General features: G+C 38.7%; 1 protein-coding gene across 4 annotated transcripts in view; it reads left to right on the forward strand.

Annotated features, from left to right (window-relative positions):
* STAU2 (staufen double-stranded RNA binding protein 2) overlaps positions 1 to 22149 on the forward strand; it is a 298188-nt gene that overhangs the window by 170020 nt on the left and 106019 nt on the right. For 3 of the 4 annotated variants that reach the window (XM_010846944.1, XM_010846946.1, XM_010846948.1), the window contains one exon: positions 7847 to 7960. The exons of the other annotated variant lie outside the window; for it this stretch is intronic. In XM_010846944.1, the coding sequence (XP_010845246.1) occupies positions 7847 to 7960 (114 nt within the window). The remainder of the gene's footprint in view (positions 1 to 7846; positions 7961 to 22149) is intronic. 4 annotated transcript variants of the gene reach the window in all.

The following is a 22149-nucleotide window of genomic DNA, read 5'->3' on the forward strand; positions in this document are numbered from 1 at the left end:
GATAACATAATGGGATGGGTGGGAGGCTTCAGAACAGAATGTCCATTAGAGGAGTCCTGCATTGGACATAAATGCTCCTGCGATCCCTAGTTTTAATGCCCGGTTTGCAAAGGAAGCCAGGGTGAGGCCTCTAAGACCCAAGCAGTGGGCTGGACTCAGCAGTAGAGTACTTCATTTGACCCCAGCATTAATAGTTATCTTTTGAAATCTGTCTGACCATGCCAAAGTCCCCACCACTCTCAAATGTCTGACACCTGGCCTTCCTCCCTGACATACATGTCCGACCCTTAGCGACCCCATGGACTGCAGCCTTCCAGGCTCCTCTGTCCATGGGATTTTCCAGGCAAGAGTACTGGAGTGGGGTGCCATTGCCTTCTCCGAGTATTAGATTAGTATTGCCTAAAATTTCATAAAAATGGAATCAGACAGCATGAACAGACAGTTTTGTTTCCTGCTTCTTTCACTCACTCAATGTTTTTGAGATTGTTCACGTTGTGCATATCAGCGGTTTGCTCCTTCGTATTGCTCAGAAGTAGTTCATTGCATGGACGTGTAGCACAAACTATCATTTTGTCTGTCAGTGGACATTTGCGTTGTTTTCAGCTTGAGGCTACTATGAATAAAGCTGTTTGCGGCTATTCATGTACAAGATTTTGTGCAGAGTTTCCAGTTCTCTTGAAAAAAGTACCTCAGAGTGCAATTCCTGGGTCACGTGGTAAGTATCCTTACAAGCTTACAAGGAACTGTCCGATGCTCTTTCAGTGTGCTGTACCATATGGCATGGGCTTCTGCAGTGGCTCAGGGGCAAAGAATCCGCCTGCCAGTGCAGGAGACGTGGTCAGTCCCTGGGTCAGGAAGATCTCCCCGAGAAGGAAGTGGCAACCCACCCTGTATTCTTGCCTGGGAAATTCTGTGGACTGAGGAGCCTGACGAGCTACAGTCCATGGGGTCGCAAGAGTCGGACACAACTTAGCAACTAAACAACAAAAGCAGTGGGTTTCATACATTGATATGGTTCTTATTCTATGAAGGATACAGTGCTGTCTCATTGATAGTTTAGTTTGTATTTTCCTGATGACCCGTAATATGCACTTCTTTTCTTGTGCTTGTTGGCCAATTTTCTATCTTTGTGAAATGTCCACATTTGTTTCTCAGTTTCTGGTATTGATTTTTTTTAATTATTGTGTCATCAGAGCTTTTTTTTATATATTCTAGATACAGATCCTTTCTGTTGCAGATATTATCTCCCTGCTTGTGACTTGTCTTTTCAGTATCTTAATGGCATCTTTTAAAAAGTGGGGAAGTTTTCAATTTTGATGAAGTTCAATTTTTTGTTTTTTTTTCCCATAAATTATACCTTTTTTTGTCCTATCTAAGGAATTTTTGACTACCCCAAGGTTGCAAAGATTTTTCTCTGATTTTTTCCCAAATACTTTATGGTTTATGCTTTTGTGTTTAATTCTGATATTCATTTAATTTTGTGTGTGTGGTATGGGTGAGAGTGGAAGTCTGTTTTTCCCACAGGATAACCAGTTGTTTCTGTACTGTATATGCAATGTGTTGTTTTACTCTAGCTGCTCTTAAGATATCTGTTCATTTTTGGTTTCACCAGTTTGGCTGTGCTATGTCTAGGGTTGTTTTTAATCCTGCTTGGGATTCATTTAGCTATTTAGATTACCATAATGTTTCTCATTAGTTTTGAAAGATTTAGGGCTAGTTTCTGTTTGTTTGTTTTTTTCCAAAAAATTTTTTTGCCCTTTTCTTTGTCTTCTCCTTTCGGGACTCCAGTTATGTATGAGTTGAGCCTCTTGATATTGTCCTGGAGGTCTTTGACACTATTTACAGTTTTTCACCATCTTTGGACTGTGTAACTTTGGTTGGTTTATTTTCAGATTTACTGGTTCTTTGCTCTGTCCTCTCCAATTTGCTGTTGAGCGCATATAATAAATTTTTCACTTCAGTTATTCTATCTTTTTGGAAATGGGGCTTGATCTCTGGGTTGGGAAGATCCTCTGGAGGAGCGCACAGCAACACACTCCCGTAGTCTTGTCTAGAGAATCCCATGGATAGAGAAGGAGCCTGGCAGGCTACAGTCCCTAGGGCCGCAGAGTTGGACACGACTGAGCGACTAAGCACAGCACATTGTATCTGTTTGATCTAACATTTCTATTTGATAATTTTTTAATTGGTGATGCTATCTACCGTCTCATCCTCTGCCACCCCTTCTCTTTTTGCCTTAAAACTTTCCCAGCATCAGGGTATACAGAGTGCCTATATAACTTATTTTCCTTTGACCGTGGAGAAAGTTTTCCTTGTTAAAAAGTTATTTCTTTGCAAAGCCTGTAGATTTTCATGTAGCTTGTTTTACATATGTAAATGGGTGTGTGTGAGCACATCAAAGCCTTAGTACAATCTACAGAAGAGAGGAACTTCTTTTCTGGTAGATGTGTAGTAGACTGTTAAAAATTATGTGGTGTTTTGTTTTGATGGAAGTGAAAGTGAAGTCGCTCAGTCATGTCGGACTCTTTGCGACCCCATGGACTGTAGCCTACCAGGCTCCTCAGTCCATGGGATTTTCCAGGCAAGAATACTGGATTGGGTTGCCATTTCCTTCTCCAGGGGATCTTCCCCACCCAGGGATTGAAACCGGGTCACCCGAATTGTAGGCAGATGCTTTATTGTCTGAGCCACCAGGGATGTAAAACTAAAATAATTCTCTGTGTGTATGTATAATTTATATATTAATTGGCTGCCTCTTTAGACCTTCACTGGCATAGTCAATGAAGCAGAAAAGCAGTGAACAAAGATTCAGGATTTGTGTCATGTACAAACTCACCACTTAAAGTAAGAATGCATTTATCTTCCTTAACAATACTGAGAACACATCTGTTGTTGCATTTGTTAGACAGTTTTTTTGTGTGTGACTTTATACTAGAAATAAATCTATACATCACTGCTGGATTTTGTATACCAAATAAAGCCATGTAATTTTCAAATCTTTTCCTAAGCATAGAGTTTCCAAAAGAGAGAAAAGATAATTACAAGTTGAGGCTCAGTCTGTATAATGTGATTTCATTCATTCACTTATCCCTTTAGAGGCATTAATGTGTGAAGCATATTGTATGCAGAGTAAAATAGATTACTCATCCAGCTAAAACACTGGTACATGACTGAGCATGTTAAATATATGTTTACATTTTAGTTGTAAAGGACTTGACTTTAGTTATGAAAAGTATTGAGGAAATAATTATACATCACGTCATATCTTAATTTTAAACATTATTATGGGATGTGTTATTCTAATAATATCTATTATTTATTTTAATGGTAACTGTGAGCTAGGCATCATTCTAAGTACTTTTCCTGGGGGAACTTCTTTTATTTATCACTTATAAATTTGTTTGTTCTAAATAGATAACAGTGTGGATTTGTATTACTGCCTGGGAAAGTGAAAGTGTTTGTTGCTCAGTCATGTCCAACTCTTTGTGGCCTCATGGACTGTAGCCCGCCAGGTTCCTGTCTTCATGAGATTTCCCAGGGAAGAATACTGGAGTCGGTTGCCATTTCCTTCTCTAAGGGATCTTCCCGACCTTGGGATCAAACCTGTGTCTCCTGCAGTGGCAGGAAGATTCTTTACTATTGGGCCACCTGAGAAGCTTCCCCCCGCCCCCCCAAAAAAATGATGTAGTTAAGAAATGTTTATTACCAATTTACTCTACATATTTATCAAGGAGTATTGTTTTATGCTTTGCCAAGAATATGCTGATTTTCATGTTAATAAAGATTTAGATCTTTTGTACAGCTAGTGTGCAGACTGCAAGAATCAAGCATGTTTGGAGTATTCTAAGATCTAGTACTAAATTGCCACCCTTCAGCTTTTTGCTGTCTTCACCTCTCCCTGGAGGCAATAGCTACAATGTGATCTCTGCCTGCTGCTGTGGAGTAAACTCATGAATGGGAGGTGTGCTCATCAAACATGTTTTCTTGACACAATGATGATGTTAATTATCAGACATCAATGTACAGACATTTATCTTATCAATCTACTGAGTAGCTTTCTTTAAATATGGACCTTTTTTACACTCTTCATTTTTGTCCCACAGCAGGTGACCTGTAAAAATATGTAACAGACAAGCGGTTAACCATTTCCCTGATGAGATTAGTAAAATAATAGTCCCACATTAGGGAATTTCTCAACCTCTGCAAGTAACAATTTGATTCAACTTTTTTTAGAGATAGGGGGTATAGAATTAAAATTTTTCATTTGAATGGTCCCTCATGTTTTCAGAAGGGCATGAAAAATTCACATATCTAGCTTTTTATGTAAGTTATTTTATAGCTTATAGTATTTTCCCTTATTTCATTTTTTTTAAGGAATGAGGATATTATTCAAATCAAAGCAAGATTTGCCATTTAAACATATCACAAATTGAGGTTTGAATTCTTATTTCTTAAGTTATCTGAATATGAGTCTCAGACACAAATCACTTCTTTCAAGAAGAAGAAATCTCTAGACTGGCAGAAATTGTTAACAGAATGCACAATTATAGCATCTCATCTGGCTTTATGCGATTACAAATCAAACTAGGAAACTTATTTTAACATAAAAATTATTATAGATTTGCAGATTTCAAAGGAAGCTGCATTATTTAATTTGCACATATTGGAATTTCTGACCCATTATTTTTAGTGGAATATTTTTTGTAAGCCCAAGAGAAAGAAACAAAATGTCAGTTTTCTGTGGTCAATGGTGTTATAAATCCAGAACTACTGCTACAATAGTGTAAGAGTCAAGATGAGTTGTGTACATTTTAGAATACAAAAGACAGCAAAATGATATCATAAATCGTAAATCTTAAACAAACATAGGAGATGACTTCTGTAGTTTTCTAAAATTATCTTTACTCATTTCTCTCTGATCAAAATCAAGATCTATGACACTGGAATATTATTATTGTACATTGGAAATTTTAGGACCACATTTGTAGAAACAACTGTTTTGTTGTAGCAGAAATATTTCACCCATCAATCCTGAAGATTTTGTACATTGTAGAATGCAGTGGAATATTATTACCCTAATTATTTTAGAGTTCTAAGATTCCTGGTTTCGCTAATGCTTTGAATCATCGGAAGCATTTTTAGAGTTAGAAAGGTGAATTTTAAAATGTCATTCATACATTATTCTCCTTTAGAAATTCACAGTTTTATGAACTCTAATGTTTCTATGTCCAGGAAGAGAATAACTGAAGAGCCATATCCAACCTGTTTTGTTAGTGATTGATTATGTAAAATATGATTCTTTCTTAAGGCCTTTTGTCTGTATATTGTAACTTTTTATTTAATTTGAAACCGTGTCCTCAAGCAGTAGTTTCCTATATATATTTTTGTACATATTTTTATCTGTTTGGAGGGAGCAGTCTCAGTGCAGTGAGGGTATAAACCTGGAATGATTTTATTTCTCCAGCCACCACTTTTCCCCATGATCGGTAATATCTCTAATTCGTGTTTCTTTTTATATTTGGCAAATCCCGTGGTTTTCTGGTCACCTTTAGTTTTGAAAAATTTAGTGCAGTTCACTGTAAAACTACACGTTCATGTTCCCCCCCACTGCCCCCGCTCCCCCACTGCCAGCCGTCCGTTTTGGCTCAAGACGCATAGAGGAGGAAGAGTATGCGGTGATTTCTTCTTGTCTTCCTCATACTCCAGCACCTTTGAATATTTGTGGTTGGTGGACTGGGGACTTAATCTGCTTCTGAGACATGTTCTTCCACATTCTACCTCTGTTTCAGGCCTAGTCACTCCTCTGATGGAAGCCCTGCAGAATGAGGAGGCTAACACTTAGCCCAGTTTCATCCATTACTGGTTTCCATGTAGATGATGTTTACTTTTTTTTTTTCCTTGGTTGAAGTATAGTTGCTGTGCAATATTATGTAAGTTGCAGGTGTGCGATATGGTGATTCACAGTTTCTACAAGTTATACTCCATCTACAGTTTTTGTAAAATACTACATGTTTTTCCCAGTTCCCTCCGTCCCTGAAGGGCAGCTATGTTTTCCTTTGGACTTTACCATGGTCCATGCCCCTAACCTTGTTCTTGGTAGATGTCACTTTGCTTGGCCTGAGTATCCCTTTGGCTTCTGCTGAGACTCTTTTTCATTTAGTCTGACATGTATTGTTCTACCAATATTCAGTGTCTGTAGGATGTCTTAATATTTTACAGGATATTGCAGGCTCATGGTGAGTTAGAAGAAAAGTTAAATCTTTCAGTCCTAGTATCCAAGCCACTGATGGAAATGAAGTTTGAAATTTATTTTTTGGCTGGAAATGTCTTGTGCTCTTTTTGTCCTTCCTAATTTTCATTTATCTAGAAGAAAAAAATAAAGCTGCAGTAAGTTTGCTGACATATGAGCGTGTTCACTATCAGTTTGGGTTTTTGGGAGAGTGACTTGTCTTTCATATAGACTTTCAATTGATGTCAAAAGGTGATTATATTTCATTTTAAAAAGCATGTTTTATGATAGCACTATATCAGACATAATATTTTAACTATACCATAAATGGTTGTGAGCTGTAGCTATTATAGTGTCACCATTGATTGACTTTTGCATAAACCTGTTATGTGGTAAGTTTCATTTCCACCCCCCCTCTCATATTTCACTGCTGCATAGTAAACAACAGGCCCACATTTTTGAACTCGTACACTGAGTGAACTTTTAATTTGCTCAGGAGGTACAGTGAATTCGAACTGTCATCAAATCCTTTTCCCCAAAGTTAATTTGGAAAAAATATTTTTATAACAAAATCTTTAAAGTGCTTTGGAAACAAAGCTTTGTATGTTGGCTTGATTTGAACCCTAAACTACTTTTAATAGATCCCAGGAAGTTTCCCTGCCTTAAGGGACACTAATGGCGAATCTTAACCTTACTGGTTTAAAAATGATGTTAAACCGTTAGATGAGGATTTGTATCATCATTTTCTGTCAGATCCATATTATAACTGTGTGTGTTATATATATATGTATGTTTGTTTATCACAAAAGCAACACGATTTTTACTTTATTAGCTTAGAATTAAACACTGCTTGATAGAACTTTTTTGAAGGATGGAAATTTTTCCATTGGGCAGATGGACTCACATTCCCCTACTCCCACCCCTCATACCTTACCTCTGATAGAGTGTCTTACACATGGTTTTAATAATGGTTGGTTGTATTCAACTAAAAGAAAAATATTATAGTAACTTAATTTTGGTCTGTACATTATAAGTCATTTCAGTTTAATTCATTTTGATTTTAATGTCAAAATTCCAGACAGACATGGTATACTGAGATACATACATACATATATATATGTATGTGTGTGTGTATATGGATAACATTGGTTTTATAGGGACTATAATGTAGAAATAGAAGAATGTCAGACCAATCAAGTGGCAGTCACACACACATAGAGTCAAAGATGAGGAAAATTCAGGTTGACAAAATTTTATTGGATTCAAATGAACTTGACTTATGTTGACCTTAGAATCCTTTATGCATTATGAAAAGTTGGACAAAAAAGATGAGTGTAGCATTTAGTTGTGAATTTTTTTTTCTGGCTGTACTAATGTAGAGCACTCTGCAAAGCATTTCCTAATACTCTTTTAAAGAATATTAATATAAAATATTAATTAAACTTAATAGAGTCTCCATAGATCTTCGAGTCCCAATAAGGTTTTAAATATTTGAATTGTGTTCTGCATAAGTTACGTGAAATTTCTTCTTGAAAGCTAGAACCTTTGCAAAGGACCAGTTGCATCTGGCTCCCTCTTACTGGTGGCGTTCAGCAGCTTGTGTGTGTTCTGTTATAGGTGCACTACTGTGATAGACAGAGTGGCAAAGAGTATGTGACCTGTCTGACATTAGCCCCTGTGCAGACTACCTTCCATGCTATTGGAAGCTCCATTGAAGCCAGCCATGACCAGGTATAACGTGCCACTACCATTTTGCTGTGCTATGGCCCAGCTAAGACATCCCAGACCATCAACGTGGAAGCTATGTGCACACATACAGCTTTGCTCACCCTAATATATCAGCCACTAGTGCCACTTACTAGGCTTTTGAGAAATCAGAATTCTGTGTGTGTGTGTATGTGTGTTGGTAACCTGGTATCTTAGGAGATGTCGATTATTTTAGACTTCTGGTTTGTGATTCATTATTAAATATAGAATTCTCTTATAAGGAAGAAGTAATGGCCCTATGTTATTTTTATTTTTAATAATTACATATGGAAAGAAGGGTCAGCAACACAATATAGATAACACTGGAATCTCACTACGATAAACTCACTAAAATACATATGACTTAGTTCTATTGAAGAGAGTTTCATGTTACAGAATATAAAATAACTGAGTAAACTTTTACAACCATCCATTTATTCTCATAACTTGGAATATTATTAAAATGATGTTCCAATGTTGTTTTTACTGTTAAAAGTTTTAGTTCTGAAATAAAGCTAAAAATCTGAAAAGTGTATTTTCTGAAAAGACAAATGCCTTTGATTGTTTAGACAGCAGCTTGAGAATGCATCCTGTTTATAATACATATTTTCAATTAAAATAATCAGGAGATTAGACTAAACTAATGATCTAGGTCATAGAATTTCTAGTTTGGAATCAAAATAAATAGACATATAGAGCTTACTGTATGACTAACCAGCTTTGCCTTTTAAATTAACCATTTTCATGCATAACATTCATAACACACTTTCATATCCTTTTCTCAGTAAATTTGAGAATTTCTAATAGTCTTGCCTTACTCTTCTTTTCTAAGTAGTATCGTTGCATGAAAAGAATAAAAGAGCATAATAGTGTTATCTTCTCAAATACATGGTTTATTGTCCAGCCCAAACAAGACCTAAGAAAAACATTCCTAAGGGCATACCTTTGTAGTTCATGATGTCCCTGACATTATGGATTTCCGGTCATCATTTGCTTGGTGACAAGGCATTGTGGTGTTTCGGAAGGAGCAATAATCAAATTATAACTAATCTGAGTGTTAGTTACTAACCACAGCATACATAAGCTGCTACAGCCACCTGGGTGAATACTGTCATCTCTTTGGGACTCTGTTTCCAAGGATGCTAAGTGAGGGAGTTGAGTTAGTTGACTTGCAAGATTCATTCTAGTAATCTTTGTGCTCTTGGTTGAATGTGCCCAGCCAGTTATTAACAGATAATAGCATGCCAGTCTGGGAAGCAGCTTAGAGGTCTCGCTAGTGCTTCTCAGGGTTCAGCACTGATGTTAGCTGCAGCTGCAGAAGAGACTATAGCAGGGCTTGGAGGCACAGGGTTCGACCTAGATAATGGAATGTTTTGTGTTTCCCTGTATAAAACTGTAGCTGAGCTGTATGTCGGGTGCCACAGAGGCATGGTATGAATGGTAGACATGGTTCCTGCTCTTATGGAGCACACACTCCAATACTTTCACCCCTCTGAATAATTTGCAAGAAGTCTATCTGCTGCTTATCCAACTCTATATATTCACTCACGCCAAAAAACAAAGGGCAACAGCAGCATGAGATATCCATCCTGCAAAGGTCTCTCCTTAGGCAAAGCAAATAAATAAAAGCATTCTCAGAAACCCACACACTTGAGAAGAGCAGCTCACTGTTGGTAGAGGTAGCTTGTTGCTATAAAAGAGTATTGGACTGGGAATGGAGACCGGAATCAAACCCAACATTGCTGTGAACTAGCTGTGGGACCTTGTCTCTTCACCTCTGGAATTTGGCTTCCTCAAGAGTCAAATAATGAGGCTGGTTCAGGCTTGTACCAAGTCCATATATGTGGATATATATACCAAGTGGCAGGGCTACAGTTAGCCCATAAGGCATTTTTACAAATTAGAAAAAAAAAAAAGACACCTCTGACTCGAAGCATGCAATAGAAAATTGTCATAATAGACAAACCCACAGTAACTACAGTGCAAATGCCCTCCCAGTCGTGATGTGTCGTGCACAGCCTGCACGACTGTACGCGGTGGTCTTAGTCTACATTTATCTGGAATGTTAGTTACTCAGTGGTAAGTAAATAAAGAGATTTTTATACTACAGGAAATACAACTACATTACAGGGGACAAATTTACATGAAATTTTAAGATGAAAAAAAAAAAAAGACTTCTAGGAAATACATCAAATGGATGGGCAGATAGACAGATGCATAAATGGAGCCATGACTAGAATGACCATCCTGTTTATCAAGCACTCTGCTTTGGTGGCCTCAGAGGTGCAAAGTGGGGGTGGGGGTGTGATCAGTGCCCCTGCCTTGTGCTTGGGTAATTGGGCTTCTAGAGGAGAGCAGACACAGAGGAAACCTCTGCTCCATGTCTTTTCTACATTGTGTTGCCATTTCCTCATACCGAGGGTCTGTCTGAGCAAAAGTTACTCCCCTCACCATACCAAAAGCCTAGGCTCCCAACTCATCAGGTAAAAACATGGCCACTGAATGCTTTTTAACCTATTTTGTTCTTTTTTTGTTTTTGTTTTTTTTTGTAAATATTAGAAAACAGGAAAGTAAAGCAAGAAAAATTACTATTATTTAATAAGTGTCTTCTATTCTTAATTCATCTGAACCACTGCAGTTGAACAAGAGAATAAGTATTTGGAAAAAAAAGAGCATATGTAAAATGTAGCGGCAGTCCTTCCTAGGAAACTCAGATTGTTCTTATGTATGTAGAAGATGATGGTGAGAAATGGAAGACATCTCTAGCCTTAACCTTTACAGCTGTCTTCCTTCTCCTCCTTTTTTGGGTGTTGGAGCTCCAAGTATTTGTTTTAGATCGACATTGCCGGCATCGTCAAGCATCTTAGTACAGACTTCGCTCCCTGTGATACCTCATTTTCTAAAATTCAGCTCTGTTGTAGTATAGTTGGTTTACAACGTTGTGTTAGTTTCCACTGTGCAGCAAAGTGAATCGGTTATGCAGATACATATATCTGCTCTTTCTTAGATTCTGTTCCCACGTAGATTACTACAGAATACTGAGTGGAGTGTACAGCTTGTCTTCTTAAAAAAAATAAATGTAACTCTAGAAACCCAGTAAAGTGGAAACTGAATGTGTGGTATACCAGTGCGTTCCCCTCTCTGTACCAAGAGTAACAGGATGGGGAACAGTAAGTGAAATTCTCTATCAAGGTCAACATAGATACGCAAAATAGTCGGGAAAGAGATTCAGTATCTATATGCTGGTGATATCCAATTGTACAGAGCTCTTAATTCTCCCTTTCCCCCATCCCAAACCTGCTCTTCCCTCTTTTTATCTTTTATCTCCTTTCTTTTCTATCCATCCTGGCAAATGACCATCTGCCTTGTTGCTCATGCCACGCCCTTTGAAGCATCCTTGCCTCCTCTCCCCCCTTCACGTGCTGCACCCAGTGCTAACTTGTCTTCCTCTAAATTACATCTCCAATCGGAACGCTTTTCACCACCTCCAGCATTACCATTCTGGTTTAAGTCAAGAGCATTTTTAACCCAGACCACTACAATAGTCTCTAAACTGGCTGATCAAAATTATTTTTAAGGTACTCAGATCATATTGCTCAGCTGCTCAGAAACTTCCACTGGCTTCTCATCACACCTGTTGTAAACCCAAACTTTTGTTACGGCCTCCCAAGTTCCTATGTGATGTGGCCCCACTAGCTCTCCAGTTTCAAATCCTGCCACTCTCCTTTTCACTCTGTCCCAGTCTCACTGGCCTTGTGGCCAGTTGCATCATAATAGATGAAAGAAACTAGACTCAAAAGGCTGAGTTCTGTAGATGTGATATATGTGCTGTTCTGGAAAAGGCAAAACTAAAGAGGTAGAAAATACATCGATTGTTGCAGAGGATGGCAAGGGATTGACCGTGGTGGGGAGGGATTGACCATATATCATCATGGAGTTTTGGGGGGTGATTGAGATGTACCATATCTTGATTGTCATGATAGAAGCATGACTGTGTACATTTGTCAAATTCACAGGACTGTACACTCAAAGACGTAAATTTTACTCTATGCAGATTACACCTCAATAAACCTAACTTTAAAAAACCTCAGACTCATTATTTTATCAGTTACTCATGTGGTATTGATCCCAGGGAAACGTGGAAGGATGTCATCCCCTTTCCTATGTTCTCTGAGTGTTGGGTCCACCTTGGGAACGTGCTGTGTTTAACTAATAGCCTGGGTTAGAGCTCCTCTGAATACCAGTGGTTGATTAAGGCCTCCTAGAATAATTATTAGTCTCCAAAAACTGGTCTGAGCCTGCCCTTGTCTGACTTTAGGGAAAGGGTCTGTAGGCCATTGTTTCCCACTTGGGAACTCTGAATTCACATCCAGGCAGTGGACAGCCTCATTCAGGGCGGTATCTGCCTGGAGGTCCCCACCTGTTTGGGTGAGAATGTTCTGCATGTGTTTGCCTTATTCGCCATAAGAAATGTGATATTATACATTCACATTAGTTTAGAATGTTTAATTGTCCAGAATATAAATATAGTTTAAATTTATAGGTGTTGAGTTTTGTTTTAGAAACATTTGTTAACAACTATGTAGGAATCCTGCACTAGATATGGGAGCATCCAAAGATAACTGCCTTAACAGTCCTTATAGTAAGACAGTCCTCTCTGAACCAGTCATCTTGCAGAATTTAAAATTTATAGATCATATGGTGATTTCAAGGACCATCATCCTTATTCATAAGCCAAATTAAAAAAAAAAACCACTTATTTGTTAAGGTTGAGCTAGTGAGGATTTTGGTCAGTATTTTTCAGAATATCTTATTTAGAAATTAAATTTATATTGTAGAGTATATATTAGTAAAAGCAAAAATAATACTGCAGAAAGGTTTTTAGAATATCCTATCTTGGTATAACTCAGAAGATGCTATCCGTCCTCTCTCCTGGCCTGATACCCTTCTGCATCTTTATATATCATTCCAAGATGTTACTGAGTACCTCTCCCTCTCTGTCTGTCTGAATTACATCAGTCACCTTCTATTGCAGGCTCAAAATCATAAACTTCCTTACTTGTTTGTATATTTTCTATCCATTTTCATTCAGACTCATTATTAATCTCACGAATTTCACAAATACTGGGTAAGCAAGATTAGTCAAAATACTGTAGCTAAATTTCTGGTTAACAGTGTTACCACTGCCTACCTTAATTTTTTCAGATTAACTCTGAAACTCACCTGCTTTGTATAACTGAAAGAATGAGTTAATAAATCAACCACCTAACGAAGCACTAACTACCCAGTGAAGTGTAACCTGTCTGCTTATATTTGCTGTAAACTGACCTGTAGTCATTATCACTAAATGAGATTATCTTACAGAGCAAATGACAATGCATATTTAACACATTACTTAGAATCTTAGAAATCAATTTTACGAGAGAAAAGGAACACAAGCCAAATTTAGTTTCTTTTTTAAAAAAATTGAGGTGTATTTTCAAGTGTACAACATAGTGATTCACAATTTTTAAAGGTTATACTCCATTTATTGTTTTTATAAAACATTAGCTTTATTCTCTGTTTTATACTATATATCCTTTTAACTTATTTATTTTATGTATAGTAGTTAGTACCTCCTAATCTCTTACTCCCAGCTTGTCTCTCCTCCCTTCCTGCTCCCCATGGGTTATTACTAGTTTGAACAATAACCAGATTTATATATAATGTGTTTACCGTGTACTAGATACTGTGCTAAACCCGACTTACATTATTTAATTCTTCTGATAACTTGATGAGGTAGAAACTGTACCATTTGCTTACTTGTTTCACTTGCTATATTGCCTTTAAGGGTTTATGTCCAGGTTAGTAAAATCAAGTGTAGTTGTTCTCAATACATGCGCTTTGACTAGAATTCAAGGCAGACTTCTCAACGAAAGGGCAACCAACTGTTAAACTGAGAATTTACAAATCTTAGGAGTATTTTCTTCTACTTTTGATTAAATCCTGTTCATAGTTCTTTTTTGGACTAATTACAGATCTCTTTGAGTAATTGGGGCTTCCCTGATAGCTCAGTTGGTAAAGAATCCGTGGTTGGGAAGATGCCCTAGAGAAGGGAAAGGCTACCCACTCCAGTATTCTGGCCTGGAGAGTTTCATGACTATATAGTGCATGGGGTCCCAAAGAGTTGGACACGACTGAGCAGGTTTCACACTCACACACTCACTTGAGTAATTGTGTCATAATGTCTTACAGTTGTATAGTAATGTAAAATTAAAAGAGAAAAATACTTGACACATACTAAGTATATGCTATCCCAACAATCAATACTATCACACTGTAGATTGTAGATTATGTAAAGAATTTCACAGTGCTTGAGTCCTAAATGATAATACATATATTTCCTTGCCCTTTAGTCTAATGGAGTGTATTAGCTCAGATGCTTTTGGCCACAACTAACAGAAAAACTGACTCATTTTGGCTTAAAAAATAAAAAATCTTGTTATCTCGCATAACAGGAAGTTCAGAGGAAGGGTGAACTCCAAGGTTGTTTGATAAAGCTGCTCAGTGATGTCAACAGGGGTTTGGGTTTTACTTCATTTATAAACTCTGCCATCCTCTGCTTTATCCCCTGTGTCATGGAAAGATGGCCACAGTGGTTCTCTGTGTCATTGGTCATATAGCCACATCTTAGGGAAAAAAAAAAAAAAAATGAGTTCTGGTCTCCATCTGTCTCCTTTCTGGGGCAAAGATACCTGTAGCTGGAACTCCTCCTGCCATCTTTCCTTCCCAGCTCAGGCCTGGATTGTGTCCGTGACATGCCCACATCTAAGCTAGTCACTGGCAAGAGAAAAAGAGATCCCTGCTAGTGTAAATGCTTGGGGTGAAAGGGTTATTGAGGAATCAACCACAAGGACTATTACATGAGGGATAAAATCTCACATAAATAATTTACAATTTTCTAGTGAAAGTGAAGTCGCTCAGTTGTGTCCGACTCTTTGCGACCCCATGGACTGTAGCCTACCAGGCTCCTCCCTCCATGGGAATTTCCAGGCAAGAGTACTGGAGTGGGTTGCCATTTCCGTCTCCAGGGGATCTTCCCAACCCAGGGATCGAACCCAGGTCTCCTGCATTCCAGGCAGATGCTTTAACCTCTGAGCCACCAGGGAGTCCTACAATTTTTTTTTCTAGTAGACCCACTTAAAAACTAAAAAGAAACTAATAAGTTTAATCTTCATAATATTTTTTAATTTAACCCAATATATCTAAATTATCACTTCAACCTGTAATCAACTTTTTAAATTATTGAGATATTTCATATTTTTTTATACATCCCATTTTGGACTAGTCTCTTTGAAGTGCTCAGTGTGTTAGAAAGGATGAACTCCAAGGGCGTTATGACTCCGTCCTTGTTTGTGTCTTCAGTCTCACCCTTGACCGCTCTCCATGTGCCTAACTTGTACTCACACTTTATGCCTTGGAATGTTTGTTCCCACATCTCTTGCTCTCTTGTATCTGTCTGTCTTTGCACTGTTTCCTCTGCTGGGGCTATTTGCTCCTTGCTTATAAGAGAGATTTTGTTATGTCCATCAGATCCAGCAACATGTCACTCCAGTCAATAAGCCTTCTCCAAACCTACTTCTTTTGAAAATTTTTCATTGGAGGATAATCACTTCCCTGTTTTATACAGCAGCTTCCCACTCGCTATCTGTTGCATATTTGGTAATGTATATGTTCGGAGAAGGCAATGGCACCCCACTCCAGTACTCTTGCCTGGAAAATCCCATGGATGGAGGAGCCTGGTAGGCTGCAGTCCATGTGGTCGCTAAGAGTCGGACACGACTGAGCGACTTTACTTTCACTTTTCACTTTCATGCATTGGAGCAGGAAATGGCAGCCCACGCCAGTGTTCTTGCCTTGAGAATCCCAGGGACAGGGGAGCCTGGTGGGCTGCCATCTATGGGGTCGCACAGGGTCGGACACAACTGAAGTGACTTAGCAACAGCAGTAGCGGCAGTGTATATATTTCAGTGCTACTCTCTCAATTTGTCCCACCCTCTCCTTCTGCCACTTCCCTGGTGGCTCAGATGGTAAAGCATCTGCCTGCAATGCGGGAGACCTGGGTTCGATCCCTGTGTTGGGAAGATCTCCTGGAGAAGGAAATGGCAACCCACTCCAGTATTCTTGCCTGGAGAATCCCACGGACGGAGGAGCATGGTAGGCTACAGTCCATGGGGTCTCAAAGAGTCAGACACGACTGAGCGACTTCACTTTCACTTTCACTCCTTCTGTTACTGTGTACAAAAGTCTGTTCTCTGTGTCTACAGATAGGTTCATCAGTACCATTTTTCTAGATTCTGTTATATATGTGTTAATACAATTTTTTTTCTCTTTCTGATTTACTTCATTCTGTATAGCATACTTTAAGTTCATCCACCTCACTAGAACTGCCTCACATTCATTCCTTTTTATGGCCGAGTGATATTCCATTGTATATATGTGCCACAACTTCTTTACCCATTTATCCGTTGATGGACATCTAGGTTGCTTCCATGTCCTGGCTATTGGAAATAGTGCTGCAATGAACATTGGGGGTACATTGTCTTTTTCAGTTATGATTTTCTCAGGTTATATGCCCAGTAGTGGGATTACTCAGTCATGTGATAGTTTTATTCCTAGTTTTTAAAGAACTCTCCATACTTTTCTCCATAATGGTTGTATCCATTTATACTCCCACCAACAGTGCAAGAGGGCTCCCTTTTCTCCACATCCTCTCCAGCATTTATTGTTTATAGATTTTTTTATGATGGCCATTCTGGCTGGTGTGAGGTGATATATCACTGTGGTTCTGATTTGCATTTCTCTAATAATGAGCAATATTGAACATTTTCTTCCTGTGTTTGTTGGCCATCTGTATAGCTTCTTTGGAGAAACAAAACCTACTTTTTACATCATCCCACCGTTACATTGATGAAATGATTTTCCCATTACTTTTTTCCTTATCAGTCTACCCCTCTGAGCACTGAGGTCCAGGGTGGTGTCTTCTTTGCGTGAGTGTTCTCTGTGACTTTGCTCTGGTGTGATAAAACTGACAGAGTTAGTCGCTCAGTCGTGTCTGACTCTTTGTGGCCCCATGGACTGTAGCCCACCAGACTCCTCTGTCCATGGAATGCTCCAGGCAAGAATACTGGGGTGGGTAGCCATTCCCTTCTCCAGGGGATGTTCCCAACCCAGGGTTCGAACCTGGGTCTCCCACATTGGCAGGCAAATTCTTTACTGTCTGAGCCACCAGGCTCCTCTGTCCATGGGCTTCTCCAGGCAAGAATACTGGAGTGGGCAGCCATTTTCTCCTCCAGGGGATCTTCCTCAGCCAGAGATCAAACCCAAATCTCCTGTGGCTGCTGCATTGCAGGCAGATTCTTTACCACTGAGCCACCGGGAAGCCCAGTTAGGAGGCACTCAATACATATTTATAGCATGGAAATGAATTTCTGAGAAAATTTAGAATGACTTGGATTTGGTAGGATTCATTTGATAGAACTGAGGAGAGAAATAGAATGTTTGGCCCGGGTTGTTTCCTCTGGTGGTGGCTTTATAGGTACGTATTCTATGAAAGCATCTTGAGGCCCTCCAAATGTGACCTCAGAGTATCTAAATAATCTGAATACATATAACTGTCTTTGGGAATCCATCATAGATCTCCATTAATTTCTTTACTGATCTATTTGTAACTTTGAATTTCTCTAACCTGAGTACATCCTTCTCAGTGTCTAGATTCCTTTTTTCAAGTTCCAACAGTGCTTTCTGGTTCTAGCATTTCACAATGTAATCTACACATCAGTAGGGCTTCTCAGGTGGCTCAGTGGTAAAGAATCCGCCTGCCAGTGCAGGAGACACAGGTCGATCCCTGGGTCAGAAAGATCTGCTGGGGAAGGAAATGGCAACCCACTCCAGTGTTCTTGCCTGGAGAATCCTATAGACAGAGGAGTTGGGCGGGCTACAGTCCATGGGGTCACAAAGAATTGGACATGACTGAGTACAGGCGCCATTTAAGTCAATATTCACTGAATAGTGTCATGGAGGAGTGCATCCCTCTGAATATAAAGAAGCACGGGCTTCAGAGGTTTGAGCCACAACAAATAGGGCTTTGTATTACTATAAAGGGCACTTAAAGACTGACACTGTGTAATAGCAGGCCTCACTGCATTGTCCTAGGCATAGCTGCAATAGAGCTGTGGCATTCTTTGTATTACATGGACTCAGTATAAGTTTTGAACTTCACTTTTTCACTTGCTCCACTGTCAAACCACAGTGCTGAGGACCATAGGGTTTTGAAAGAGAAGGTATAAACACTGCCATTGGCAGCTTCTAGGAGGTTCTGGAGCTGCCAAAATTCAACAGGAAACTTGATTTTTGTTTATTTTTTATGAAATAGGATGCTGAGAGAGATACTAAAAAGACACATCAGTCTTAATGTTTGTTTTGGGAAAGTGCTTTCATACTTGTTGTTTTTGTATTTTAAGATATTTCTTTTATCTGAAACTTATCCCGTGATTATAGGAATAAAATTTGTTCTGCTGGCTTTCCATTTGCAGTATAAAATTCCCATATGTTTTTCCTTTACGTTTTGTATGTCAGTAATTAGTCCGGTAGTTCGAATAGCATTTTTGTGGTTTTCCTTTTCTTTTTAAATTTTATTTCTTTTTAATTGGAGGGTAATTGTGTTATAGTGTTGTGTTGGTTTCTGCTTACATCAGTGTAAATCAGCTATAGGTACACATATATCCTGTCTGTCTTGAGCCTTTCTCCTGCCTACCCAATCCCACCCCTCTGGGTCGTCACAGAACACCAGACTGAGCTCCGTATGTGATTCAGCAGCTTCCCATAGCCCTCTGTTTATACGTGGCAGTGTATATATGTCAGTGCTACTCTGTCAGTTCATCCCACCCTCCCCTTGCCTTGCTGTGTCCACAAGTTCCTTCTGGTTTTGTTTTTTAGCTATTTGTTTTTTAATTGAGATATAATTGAAATATAACATCGTATTAATTTTAGGTGGATATATGTATATATTGTGAAAAGATTGCCACAAGTTTAGTAAACATCCATCACCACACATGGTTACATATTCAGTCATATCTTCAAAAAATACTTCAGGAGGGAAGGTCACCAGGTAAAGCTTCTTATCACTGGGTAGTTATTACTTAATGGACTAGAACGGGAATCAGGAAACTACAGCCCATGGGCCAAATCCAGCCTACCAGCTGAACTGAGAATGACTTTTAGACTTTGAAATTTGGGGGGGGGAATCAAAAGAAGATTAATATTTAATGAGATAGGGGCTTCCCTGGTGACTCAGATGGTAAAGAATCCGCCTGCAATGCAGAAGACACAGGTTCAATCCTTGGGTTTGAAAGATGCCCTGGAGAAAGAAATGGTTACCAACTCCAGTATTCTTGCCTGGAGAATTCCATGGACAGAGGAGCTTGGCGGGCTACCGTCCATGGGGTCACAAAGAGACACGACTGAGCGACTAACACATTTGTACACACATTTCATGAGATAAGAAAACTACATAGAATTCTAATGTTAATAAGTTTTATTGGAATACAGTCATGCCCATGTGTTCAATATTGTCTGTGACCACTGTCACTACAGCAGAAACGAGTAATTACAACAGAGACCTTTAGCCTACAACACCTGAAATACTTACTGTCCTCTCCTTTATAGAAAGTTTGTTGATCCATTCCCGAAACTAGAAGAAAGAAACATCAGGCATGCACTTTTTGAATTTTGTGTCAAATGTTACTCTAAACATGGTCATTCAGAGTTCATTTTCTTTCAGAAAGGTGTCGTTTTACTGAAAATGTAGCCTGTATTATAATACAGTTAGATTTGGTTGTGAATTTTGGATTTATTTACATTAGAAAGCAGTTTAATTCACTAAGGGAAAAATAATTATCTTTATTCATCAGTATTCACTGAAGCATTGAAAGAAAGTTTACTAATAGCAAAAGGTTACTTTGTGTCATTTTTGAAATCCCATTAGAAATGCTTCTTAACTGAGTTTTGTGTGTAGGTTTTAAGTAATAGAGAATATTCTGTTGTTTCCATAATGATCTTTCGTCTCTTCATTTCAAATATATAACCAGTTTCCAGAACCAACAATCAGTTACAGGGGAAGGTAATGGGAAGATTGAATATTATACATTTTATAGTATGTGAAAGTGAAAGTCGCTCAGTCATGTCTGACTCTTTGCAACCCCATGGTCTGTGTAGTCCATGGAATTCTCCAGGCCAGAATTCTAGAGTGGGTAGCCTTTCCCTTCTCCAGGGGATCTTCCCAACCGAGGGATCGAACCCAGGTCTCCCACATTGCAGGCAGATTCTTTAACAGCTGAGCCACAAGGGAAGCCCATGCATTTTATAACTGACTCATAATTTTATTTATGCTTAGTGCATCATGACCACGTTTCCAAGAGGTTGTATATATCCTCATATTGGACACACAAGTGACTTACTAACTTAACCCATAAAATAATTTTGGACTCTAGTCAAAACCCACGAGTTTACGTTATTGTTTTCTTTCTTTTTTTTTCTTGAAATGATGGAAGCATGCTGAGTTGCTTCAGTTGTATCCGACTCTTTGCGACCACATGGACTTTAGCCCACCAGGCTCCTCTGTCCATGGAATTCTCCAGACAAGAATACTGGAGTGGGTTGCCATGCCCCCCTCCTCCAGGAGATCTTCATGATCCAGGGATCAAACCCGCATCTCAAGTCTCCTGCACTGACAGGCAGGTTCTTTACCACTAGCACTACCTGGGAAGCTCCCTATAGTGATGAAGAACAACTATTTTCATTAACAGTGTGAAATTTTAAGTTTTACAAAACATGACTTTCCAGTTGCACCAAGGAAAAAAATATTTTCAATGTGGTTATTTGCTCTGTACTTCACCTTACCTGTAGCTCAGTGTTTCACAACAGATTATCTCTTTGAAGATAATTTCATGTTTGTGATCTCATAGGAGACAAATAGAGTCCAAAAGTGTTTCTTAAAATTTTTCTCTAATAAGTTTTGTTCTGTTTTGGACCTGTATACATATTCCATTTCAGTAGTTCTATAGTTTTCAGTTCAGTATTCTAGTTTTAAATTATTTAAGTAGGAATTTAATATTCCAACTTTTCCTAGGGCTAGATGTTTGATGTTGATTTGAAGATTGTTGGGGAAATATCCTAAAAACCTTTCTGTTAACAGTTCATACTGGTGAATTATAACCAGATACATTATTGAGTCAGTAAATACCACATGTGTATAATTGGCTAAATGGATATGAAAGTTATAATGGAGAACTGTTGCCTATATAGACCTTTTTAAAGTGACGATCAATAGAATATAGTTCCCTCGGTCACAAATTTGAGAGCATTATTGCCCACTAGAGGTCACTTTTATAACCTAAAGAGTATTACGTTCCTCATAAACTCAAATTATGGTGTTGTGTATGATTTATTACACTATTTAAAACTGAAAATCGGTCACCTTCTCTCTCTTAACAATGCACCTTCAATTAAGTCACGCCTCTCCCCATTTCCAAAACTCGTTTTTAAACGGGCAAGTCAGTGGTTATTTTTCCTAATTCTCAATTTTATTCTGTCATCGCTAACAGTTATTTGACCTGCTCTCCTTGTTTCTAAGTTGATAGCTAATGTCTCTCCACATATTTTTAAAATACTCTTTGGTTCATTGGTTGTTTTTTTTTTTTTTTTGCATCCTCTGATGGGAGGAATGTAAAGACATTTTTTAAAGCCCCAAATATTTAATGGGTGTGAAATTAAACAATAGGGGCCGACACAGTTACTTTAAAATGTCTCTGTTGCCCTTCATAGCCTGTACAGTGATGTACTACCAGCAAACCTGGTACCTTTGGTAAGAAGCATCATCAGTCTACCGAGACCCACACCTGTAATACTTCTCACTCTAACAGACTGTCAGCTGATAGGCTTTGTAGCTGGGTCACCTAACCTCATATGCAGATAGCACCTGCTTTTGTATAGCTTCTTGCCATAGTAGGAAGCCATTCCCTCCTCCAGGGGAGTCTTCCCCACCCAGGGATCGAACCTGGGTCTCCTGCATTGCAAGAAGATTCTGTACAGTCTGAGCCACCAGGGAGGGATGAAACCCTAGTAGGACGCACATA

The sequence above is a fragment of the Bison bison genome, unplaced genomic scaffold (genome assembly GCF_000754665.1).
Source record: "Bison bison bison isolate TAMUID 2011002044 unplaced genomic scaffold, Bison_UMD1.0 scf7180017864241, whole genome shotgun sequence".
In the NCBI taxonomy this organism is placed as follows: domain Eukaryota; kingdom Metazoa; phylum Chordata; class Mammalia; order Artiodactyla; family Bovidae; genus Bison; species Bison bison.